This window comes from Varanus komodoensis, unplaced genomic scaffold (assembly GCF_004798865.1).
Source record: "Varanus komodoensis strain SLA01 unplaced genomic scaffold, ASM479886v1 scaffold19, whole genome shotgun sequence".
Taxonomy (NCBI): Eukaryota; Metazoa; Chordata; class Lepidosauria; order Squamata; family Varanidae; genus Varanus; species Varanus komodoensis.
This window is the reverse complement of record NW_025335550.1, coordinates 14,332,149-14,343,303: the sequence shown is the minus strand read 5'-3', so window position 1 is coordinate 14,343,303 and position 11,155 is coordinate 14,332,149. Positions and strand designations below refer to the sequence as shown.

The following is an 11,155-nucleotide window of genomic DNA, read 5'->3' as shown; positions in this document are numbered from 1 at the left end:
AGGGGTAGGCTGATTTATACAAATGAATAAACCAACGAAGTAGGAAAATGGAATGCTTATCACTCTGCATGGTAAGAAGGACTAAGAGACCATTTCCACTGTACAATATATTTTCCTCTCATCAGTGTAGCTAGTTGTTAAGAACTTCGAAATTAATTTTCCATTAGTCTAGGAAAGTACAATAGAGTGGCATTATGAGAAAGTGACTCCTAACAAGGCAACGATGTCAGAAACATGAAAATAGCATTATGGTGACATATGAACCCACGGAATGCACAGAAAATATGAATTCCAGTAAATGTTGGAAAAGATGCCAAGTAGAGGCAACTTCATGCATGCATGGTTCTACCACTTATGTGGAAATGTATCTACTTCTGTGTAAGAGACTTTTGGGATTGGATATTTACAGATTTAAAAAAAAATTACAAGACATACACATAAGATCCTGTTACTCACAGTCTTGGACATTCCCAGCAGGTTTATAGGATATTTTGCATATAGATCTGATTCTCTGTCTGCCGAGAGCAGCAAGAGCAACAACTACAACTCACTGGAAAGGCCTGTCAAAGTCTTGCCATAATGTTTGGCTTATGTGCCAATAAAAGCTCTAAATAATTGAGTAATTCACATATCATTTCAATCTGGCTTCAGGGCTGGTTATGGAACATAATTGGCTTTGCTTGCCTTGGTGGACAATCTACTCCAGGAACTGGACAGTGGGAAGCCTGTCCTTGTTGAGTCAGATGGACTTTTCAGCAGTTTTGAGGACCAATAAACACAGTACCCTTCTGAAGTGTCAGTCTGAGTTGGGCCTTGGAGGCATTGCTATATGGTGGCTCCAGTTCTTCATGGAAAGGGCAATCTCAGAAGGTTTTGCTGTGGGGTTCATATTCTACACATGGCCATTGTTTTGTGGTTTCCTCCAGGTTCTGTTTATTTCCCTCTGATATTTAACATATACATGAAACCACATGGAGAGATTGTCCAGCTTTGGGGAGTTTGATGCTCCAGCATGCTGATGACACCCATCTCTAACCTTTCCATTTAAATCCAAGGAAGCTGTTCTGATTAAATTGGTGCCTAATGCTGGAAATTGACTGAATGAGGGCAAATAAGCTGAAATTTAATCCAGACATTGCAGAGGTGCTTCAGGCCAGTCAAAAGGTAGATCAGAGAATCAACCTGTGCTGGGGGCAGGGTTATACTTTCCCAGAATAGCCAGGTGCACGGTCTGTATGTACTTGTGGACTCAGACCTGAACCAGGATGGCCACATCTCAGCAGTGGCCTGACATGCTCTTGTACAGTTGAAGCTAATGCATCACCTGTGTCCATTCCATTTGATCAGGCCACAGTCTGACATTCCTTTTATCTTACTTGGACTACTGTATGGGGCTGCCTTTGAAAACCGCTGAATGGGACTAGGTACAAGAAGTACATTTTTCCCTTCTTACAGTAACTTTAATTGCTACCATTCTGTTTCTGATTGCAATTCCAAGTGTTGGTTATGACCTCTCCAAGTCCATTATGGCTTGGGATTGGGGCCAACCAAAAGACTACTTTCTCCCATATGAGCCTGCCTAGGTCTTAAGCATTTCAGAAAAGGCCCATCTCTTAGTACCACTGCCTTCTGAGGTTAGTACAGAGGACCTTCTCAGTGACACTTACTAAGTTGTGGAACTCCTTCCCAAAAGAGGCTAGAGTAGCTTCCTCTTTGGCAAGCAAAGACATTTTTATTCCAGCAGGCCTTGGTTGTGGGAGCAGGCTGTTGGGATGGATGCTGTTTTTCTTCTGTTATTGTTGGATTTTTAATTGTGCTTCTGTGAATTTACTGGTGTTTTAATGAAGTTTTCTATGATGATAAGATACCTTGACTGCCGTTTTTTCAGTATAAAGGGCAGGGAAGAGCAGGCACATCACAAAAAACAAGAAATATCAATTGAAAACAGCAAAGGGGCAGCCCAAGCTCCAAATGTTTTGTGCTATTTGGAATCCCTTTTTGGAATATGTGGGCTACTTGTCTCAAATTCAAGCCCTACCAAATATTTCAACTTTATTGAAAAGATGTTTTATTCTCTGTCATTCTTTGTCTTGGCCATTTGTGTTTTGTTTCTTCTTTGGTATTCTTGCTTTAATTAGTTGGGAGGGGCATTCATCTGTACCCCAAATAAATTTCTAAAATTAGGAGCATAAAATATGCTAACTGTAACCTCTTTTGGAGACAGATTGCATGGCTAGCGTTATCTACATCCTTTTAATTTCCAGGCTGGATTATTTCCATGTTCTTTATGTGGAGCTGCCACCGAAGATAGTGTAGAAATTATGGCTAATCCAGAACATGGCCGCCAGACTAGTCACAGGGATCATGCAGAGACTGTATTTTGCCAGTAATGAAAGAACTCCTTTGGCTTCTAGTTTCCCAGCTGAATTCAAAGTGCAAGTTGGAGCTTTGAAGCCATGCATGGTTTGGGTTGCAAATACTGTAGGACAATCTTCTTTTGCATCTGCCCCTGCTTCATTGAATTAGGCTTTTCGCAAGGTACCCTTCAATGTCTGAGGTTTTGTGGGTAGCAACCAGACAGAGCATACTTTTCATGGGAATGAGAGGTCTGCCTAGCACCCTCATGATTAGAACCAGGCTGAAGTATTTTTCTAGGTTTTTGAGTACTGCTATTTGAATGGTTACGGTAGTTTCAATATTAAACTTTATTTGAATTAGACCACTGCTGTTCTTACTTTGTTCTATTACTTGGTGTGCTTTATTTCATTCAATAGTTCTATTTCATTTGAACTTGTATTGTTTCATATTGCTCTATAAGCCATCTTTGCAATATATATAATTCATGTTGAAGGTACAAGATATAAACTGTGTCAATAAATACATAAACAAATGAACACAGAAATAATGATATTCATTTTTAATGAATGGCAAATTGTTAAGCTTGCTCAATGTCATTGAGAAGATGAAGCAATCTTTTGGGTGTTCTGGGTGTTCTCCTCAGTGATGACTTGAATACCGGGAGCAACAAATTTGTTTTTAAAAAAACCTAAATACCACATCCTAACCCTAAACATCTGGATGTATGCATCTATTTGCAATGCTACAAACATGTTCGGGTAGCCAATCTATCTAAATGTATACATGCAGGTGCATCAAGTGTTAGTGGTGAGTTGGCACATTCAATTTTGCATAGTGTTTTCTAATCATGTACAGCAGGGACAAGCAAGTCTTAAAACTGAACTCTATCTCCAAACATCTTGTGGGGAATGGTGATGTTTTTGGCATTGCAAAGCAAATGCAATTTAAATAGCAAAGACTGGTTCATATGGATTCTAACTGGACCTCACGTGTTTATTTTGAAGAAAACAAAGAAAGGCATACCTACTGAGCCATTTTTGAAATAAATGCACAATATTTTTGTCTTCATTCTTTTTTGGTAGCAACAGTTGATTTTAGGAGAAATGGAAACGAATTCTACACCTTTGGCTTAAATAATCTTGAGAAAACACACCACAAAGAAAGACTTTTTAAAAACCCACTTGTTCATTTTAAAATGAGTAAGTTGCACACATGAAACCATTTTTGTAGACCAGAAATAAAAAGTACTTGAAATTTTACAAAGTCCTACAGAGTGGTGTATGAGTACATTTCTTGGAAATTTGCATGATTTTACTTACACTGGTAGATGCATTACATATGCAAATTTTACCTTCTAGGGCAAAAGAACAAAGATAAATGTTGGTAGTCAGGACCCAGAGAATCAAATGCTGCTCTTATCAAAGCACGAGAAATTACAAATTCCATAAAGCACAATGTTATTTTTCTAATGTATCCCTGATCCATAATGAGAAGCAATCTAACATATAGATTTTGCATTCAATATCCCTGTCAAAAACTACATCACACATCAAATGTTAATGGCGCTGGGGAGTTGGGGTGATTAATACCATAACAAATGGTATATATTACACATTTTCTTTTGTTCTTTACTCACAATGACGCATACAGCCAGGATTTAACCTTTAAGGGTTAAAGAGTTTAATCAATGTCAATGTCTGATCTTCTGAAGGCGATAAAGAACAGTCTGTCTAGTGATACCCAACAGAACATCACTTTGTCAAGCCACAAAGCGCCCAAAAGCTTGTCAAGTAAGTTACCAGAAACCTCTTTGTGGTTAGAACTCAGCTCCTTCCTGCTTGACCTATTATTTGATATTTGACCACTTGGTTGCAAGACACTTGCTCTTTCCAGCTGAAATGTCACTGGGGCATCTTGTCAGCTCCCCGACATCTCGGCCTGACATACAATTTTACTTTTGTGTGCTACAAGGCAGAAAATGCAGGGCAATGGCCTTGCTTTAAATTCTGTCAGCATCAAAGATGGGCGTCACTCTTGGGTCCTACCAACAACAACAACAAAAAGGAGCCTATTTTGAAGGTCAAAACAGCCATTACTTTAAAGTCTTGCAGCTCAGACTAAATTTATTACCTGCAACCCTGGTTTGGGAACTGCCCTTATAAAAGTACATAAACATATCATCTAAAAATCCTCCCTACACAATTGTTTCTACTTCCTTATCAAACACAGACCTGATAAAAGGATGAGTTTGCAATGCCTGCAGGGACAGGATTCCACACTTAACTTGTTCAAATGGGCAAGTGGTATCATGTAGCTTTACAAGGAGCAACCTGACCTTCTCACATTGACCAGGAGTGACATTATTGTGCAGGAGGAGAAGCAGTCACATCATTTCTGTTTTGCACAACCTGCTTAAAGTTTGCAACTAAAGGCTTGTCTTCAGTCGAGCTGACAAGAGAGAAGAGGGGGCTCAGTGAACCATGGCAGGGCTGCCATGAAATGACAGGAATCATTGGCATACATTTCAAATAGCTCTCTCAATCCTATTAAAGTATTGCAGCCCTGTTTTAAAATAGACAAGTATGAAACAACTTTGATAGATAGAGACTAAAATGGCTTATTGATTTTTTTAAAAAGTCTGAGGAAAATTACCCAAAATGTGTCATTCCTTAACATTTAAAAATATATTACATAAAAATGAGCTACCATGATAAATAAAAACTTTTTTTAATGGACTGTTTCACTATGCTGAGAATGTGAAGTGCAGGCATGTATGAACAGGCACCCTTACACAAACAAACACACACACACACCTTGAATCCCTGCAGTGAATAATGCAAAATTAATGACATAGAAATCCATAGGGACTATTCAAAGGATAAAACATCCTAATAAAATAGGATTTTAATTAGTTTTTAAAAAAATGATTACAAAAGTATCAAACCTTAACACCCATTCTGCATTGTTCGTTTGGAGCTGGGTGTGATTTTTAGGGGTGAGGAATAGGATGAAGAAGCTTGTGAGTGTGGTCTGTTGTGTACAAAGGAGAAAGGCAAATCATAATCTGACTCAGCCTTCAGTGGCAAAAAATTTGGGATGTGACTCTGGTCTAGCTCAAATAACGATCTGGAAGCTGGAGCGATGCTTGCCGCATTTTGTGACTCCTGAAAGAAAAAAAATAAAAACAAGGAAAAAATAAAACACACTTTAGCCATGGGTTAACTAATTTAAAAAAACGGCAGAAATAATGTCCAATATGCTTATGTTCTTACCGCAATATTTGCTGGAACTCAATGCAGCTAAGAAAGCTTAAGGCCCATCAATTTAAACAGGATTACGTCTATATATGGATTTCACCCATTAACAATAACTTCTAAAATCAGAGTTATCTGTTTTACCTTAAGAAACTTCTAAGGATATAGTTTTGAGCACCATTCTCAGTTTCACATTTGAACTGAGGGGCAACAGCTTCTTTTAGAGAAGTGTATGATCACCTAAAAATCTGATCGTGCGATTTCTCACATTTTAAACCAAATCCTAGAGCTAACACTGAAAAGCTTATACTATTTTCACAAAATGCTTAACAACAGGAATGTGTGTATCCTGACCTTTAAATCTTCTCCAGTGCCAATCTGTTCATCTCATTTTCTATATGGAAGAACTTAAAGATGACAATTAACTACCTTTCACCAGAACAGGGCAGAATGGTGCAAACATAAGGGCTTATTCACACTAAGAGATGTGATCTGGAAATAGAATCCCTGCTTAACAAAATCTAGAAATTCAGACAAAACCAACTAAAAATTCTACAGCAGGTATGAATGCATAGCTTGGCCCTGTACCCTTAAAATGCATATTCACACATGAGCACATATGCACACCCTACCAACATCATGAAAGCTAGCAAACGCAACTTCCTGCAAAATGGGATTCACTGTAGGCTTATGTGCTACTTTAACCCCTTGCGTCAGAATGCTATGCCGTGCATTTGGGGAACTTTAAGCACCCATAAGGGTAGCTAAAAGAGTTAAAGCTGCTGCAAGGGAGGGCTGGAATGCTGCTACCGTATGTTTCAGGCTTCTTTAGTGCTTCCCTCCCCCTCACCCCCATTACTGCTACTGGGGAGAAGAAGAAGAAAATCAATGGCTGCATCTAACACCTAGTTCAGCAATTTTCTTTGATGTTGGCGCTTTGATTTCTTGATACAACACAAAGCTATCTTGTAGCAGGCTGAAAAGATGGACCTTTAAGAACCACCAATATGGTAGTAAGTTCAAATGCTTGCTCCAAAGAGATATTTAAAAAGTAGTCATTCTTCCAATTTGACAAAGGGTTCGGATTGTGAAGATGAGCTCGATAGCAGACCATAAACCTTCAACACTACTAGATTTTAGTCTCACTACACTCAACATATTGTAGCCTAGATAATAATAAAACTTTGCTGTATTCATTAATATCTACATTGATTTCAAGTACTAGCAGTTTCATACATCTATTATTTTAATTGGCAAGCTTTAATTATCAGAATATTTACATACAGCCTCACAAAGACAATGCAAATCATGATTTTCCTAGCTTATTTCAAACAGAGAAGTATGATCCTACGTGAAAATGTTGGCTGTATTTTAAATTCTGCCTCCAAAACAAGGATTAGCTGTCATTTTAAAGAGAAATGTCTTGTCTAAATAAATGTAGTTAATAAAACACTTGATTGTAAAGGACAGCTTGTTTTACATATTTGTTAGCAATAATCCCCCCTCCCCCAGTTCAAAGAAACAAGTTTATCATTTCTGCTAAAAAGCATGTACATTCTTCATATTTTCTTGTCCTCAAAATCTATCCATCTCTAAAAAAGAAAACAACCTCAAAAACCCAAGCAAGGGGGTGAAAAAAATCAGGTTTCCTTGGAGAGCTGCACAAAAAGTATGAAACTTAATGATTGGCAGCTAGTCAATAGACTGTTACAGGAAAAGGCTTCAGTGTTTGGCGGCGATGGGGGGAGGGGGCGGCCAGGTCTGTTTCAGTTTTCAGGCCCAGGCTGTACCTCATAGGAAGCTGGGTAGAATATCATCCAAGAAATGGAATGGAAATCAGATTGCTACAGTAGCCTTGACTGATGTTGGAAAAGCTTTCGCTGCTAATAACCTGAACTTTTTTGATCCTAATCTGTTTTATGTATTTGAAGCAAATGGGGGAGGGTGTCCCTGGAAGTTTGGCATAACTCACAGGAATGTGTGTCTAGATGTGTGCCAGCATCACTGCTCTCCACCCCCTCTTTGGCAAGTTTTTGCAAAAATGGCACACCGACACTGACTGTCCAGGTACCCCAACAATAATCACAGTGGCAAAAATGTGAGGGTGCATGTTTCCAGGAATGTTATTTGCTTGAAACAAGAACCCTAGACAGTTGTGTTTCTGGTAGTTTCCGGAGGGGTGGCTCAGTGTGTTTGCTGCAGGCAAAACAGCCTTCTTGTGGTACCTTAATGCTGGGGAAACTTGTCTCAGCCTGGTTTGCAAAAAATCCCTAGGGATCTTTAAAAGGCTACCTGAATGGAAAAGTTTAGAAACCCAGAGGCCCTCAATAGCTGGCCTGGGGAAGGCTTCTTGGCTGTTCCCACCATCAGCTCAAAAGTACCCTTCCTGCCCTTCCCTTTATCTATCTGCACGTGAAGATGGCTGCAGTGGGAAGACGGGACTTTTCCTTCCTTTCTCCTGTCATTCCCTTGTCCTGGCAAGGATCAGGACTAGCCGAGTGGTGACCCTTGGGACCCAAGGTGACAGCAGGAAGACAGAATAGATGAAGGCAGGAACTGGTGTCTGAAAGGTGCCACTAGACTTATTAAAATGCCACCTGTGCTCCATCTGAGGTTGACTGATTTCATATTCACTTGGACATTTCCATCTGGGACCCATCTGGGACGCATGCATGTGCACACACATGAGAGACAGAGCACACTTAACACATGAGGAGAAGTACTATCTCCATCTTCATTCTCCTCTACTCATAGAGGGTGGCTTTCTAAAGAGGAGAGCCCCCTGAGCCCCCCTGGAGCAGGTGTTTAGTGCAGCAGCTCCTACCTCATGCAAGGCCTTTCCACATGATACCATGCATGCATTTACGATCCTTTACTTTCTGTGTTTGCTGAACACTTTTAGAACAAACATTGCCTAACTAACAAATCCATTTCAGCTGCTCTTTTATGGATGTTTCTGCTGTTATTGTAATTGTGTTTGCATTTTAATTTGTTGGGCATCACTCTCATAAATTCTAGAATGTATTAAGTAAGTAGTAAGAAATTAAAGAAATTAAGTATTAAACATTAAGCTGAGAAGACAAATGTCATTTCCCGCTTCCCCTTTTACATTGTCTATTTGAGTTAGCTATTTTGTTTCTGCTACACCATGGCTCATTTTCTATCTAACCGAGGTGGCCCTGAACCCAAGCAAACTTCCTTCTAATGTGGGTAATTTCCCATAGCTTTCCACTGTTTTACAGGTAGCTGCATCTCTAACTGTTCCCTTAAATTCCATTACTGGAGGGCAGGGGTGACTGGGTGTCAATTAAGAGAAATAAAATGATTACATGAACAGAAATGGCATGTTTGCACAACCTCTGCGATAGGCTTCTTGGAGGCCCATACAGAAAAAGTTTCCTTGCATGGACAAAAATGCTGCTTACTCAGCCATTTTAATTGCAAGACTGGAACTCCTCTACCCACCCCATCTATGGAGCTTTCAGTAATCTAATTTTTGTCAGAGTCCTGCAGCCCAATGCAGATCCATGCTCTGGCAGAAAGAGCGAGGGGAGGGGGGGGGAGAGAGAGAGAAAGACTATATTTACATTCACTTTGCCAAACATTAGCATCTTTTTGTCCAATCATTTGAATTCAGAAGGGTTAGGAGAAAACAGCTTAGAGAACAAGGGTTGACACATACAGTGTGAAATCTTAAGGTGCTTGAATGCAATGAGGGAGAAAGTGAGACCGAACCACATTTCAGCTCCCTAACTGTGCTGCAGCCCGCGTGAACTTTGTGACAGGTCTCTGTCTCTCAGCCACACTTGAGTAGCTTTTGCTGACATTCAGCTGTCAGACAGCATCCCTTTACCATGCCCCTAACATGCTCTACAGCTTCACCCAATTAACTTGCTTTCACTTGACATTGCAGCAAAAAGCTTCATAATAGGTGGTCAAGGTGCACGGTGCCTGCCTGCCCTCTAACTGCTCACGCACAGCAAGATGCTTAACTACCTTGCTTTTTGCCAGTTTGCTCAGAAGTGGTGTGGCTACAATTTAGCCATCCCATTAAACTGGGCACAAAAATCTGGGATTTGGCAAAGCTGGGATATTCCAAGCTGCATTTCGTTTTTAAGGAAGCTTTTCTTTAAAAAGAAAAAGAAAAAAAAGCAGGGAATCCAAATTTGATATAAGAAGAACCTGATTACAAATATAGCGATGAAAAATCTTTGCTAAAGATATACAGCATTACTGAAAGAAATGCAGGCCAAAAAGAAGAAAAGAGAATTCATGTAATTATTTCCAACAGTAACGTTTTATGATAGAGAGGAAAAAGGACTAGATGCAATTAAAGTGTCTCTATGATTCAGCATTCTTACTACAGAAAAATCATTAGACATTTAGATGATTAACTCTATTACATACTCTGTCAAACAGGAGGTTGTATTTTAAGTAAAAATAGTGACTATTCCTAAAAGGGTGTGTCAAAGAAAGTAAATGGATTGTAAATCTTTTAAGGACATCAACAAGTTTTAAAATTTGGTTATTCAAATCTATGTTTTAAGTTGAAAATATGTCTGAGATTTTCTTTTCTCTTCCTTTATCCATGATCTAAGTCATTTCCATTTTTTGTTTGTTTCCTTGTCCATTTAAGGTTCTCCGGATCCATGCATGCCATTTCATACCTTATGGAAGCTATACTATGTATGGAAGGACAGAGATCCATACCATAAAAAGTACACCAAGACAGATGTTGTATGTATATATATACCTGTAAGCAGTGAAATGTAAATGAAGCACTGAAGTGAACGTTGCACAGGTCAAAATAGGAAAAATAAATTTCTTGCTTAAGAATTTAAGCATTAATTCTAGCCCAATAGCTCTGAACCTGCCCCCAAGACATTGCCACCTCTGGACAACAGCAAGTTGATGAAGGATTTCAAAAGATTCAAGTCACCTGTGCCACAGGTTTCTCCTGAAAAAATGTTGGTGAGGGTGGGAAGAGGGGGAAAATGAGTCACTGGTAAAGGATCACAAACCCAGCTTACAATTTATAGCTCATTTACTTCTGAATACTTCCATTCTAGTCAAATGAATTATTCCACAGTGCGTAGGCTATGGGGTTGCAGACGTATTCAAAACATTGTTCACCCACTGCTGCAAACATACTCTCATCCCATGCCCTGAACAAGGAAGCAAGTCTCCTCTCATTGCTCAAGGGACAAACATTTAAGCAGTTATTCCGCATCAGAACTATGCTGTCTTGCAAATGGCCCTCTCAGTGGAAAAAGAACCACAACAGTTTTACTGTGCACTTGATAAACTGCTGCTCTATGTAGGTAACACTTCTTGATGTGATAACAAGATGGCCCATGCAAAGAAGCTGCCTGTTGGGATTTCAGATGTTCTTCAAAATAGCTGCTCAAACACTGGATGCACTGCCCAAATTAAATATGTCTGGCATCCACTCATCTTCGTTTTATTGTTTTTGAACTGGGCAAGCATGTAAGTTGAATTCAAAGACCAAGGCACCTAGGCTTTAACAAAACATCTATTTAAAA

The 11,155-nt window shown here is 39.4% G+C and overlaps 1 protein-coding gene across 1 annotated transcript in view; it reads right to left on the bottom strand.

Annotated features, from left to right (window-relative positions):
• Nucleotides 1–5,228: 5,228 nt before the first annotated feature.
• The window catches only part of LOC123022145 (coiled-coil domain-containing protein 171-like), a 191,429-nt gene continuing 185,502 nt past the window's right edge, over nt 5,229–11,155 (bottom strand). The window contains exon 22 of the mRNA XM_044427586.1: nt 5,229–5,522. Within this exon, the coding sequence (XP_044283521.1) occupies nt 5,304–5,522 (219 nt within the window). The 3' untranslated portion in view covers nt 5,229–5,303. The remainder of the gene's footprint in view (nt 5,523–11,155) is intronic.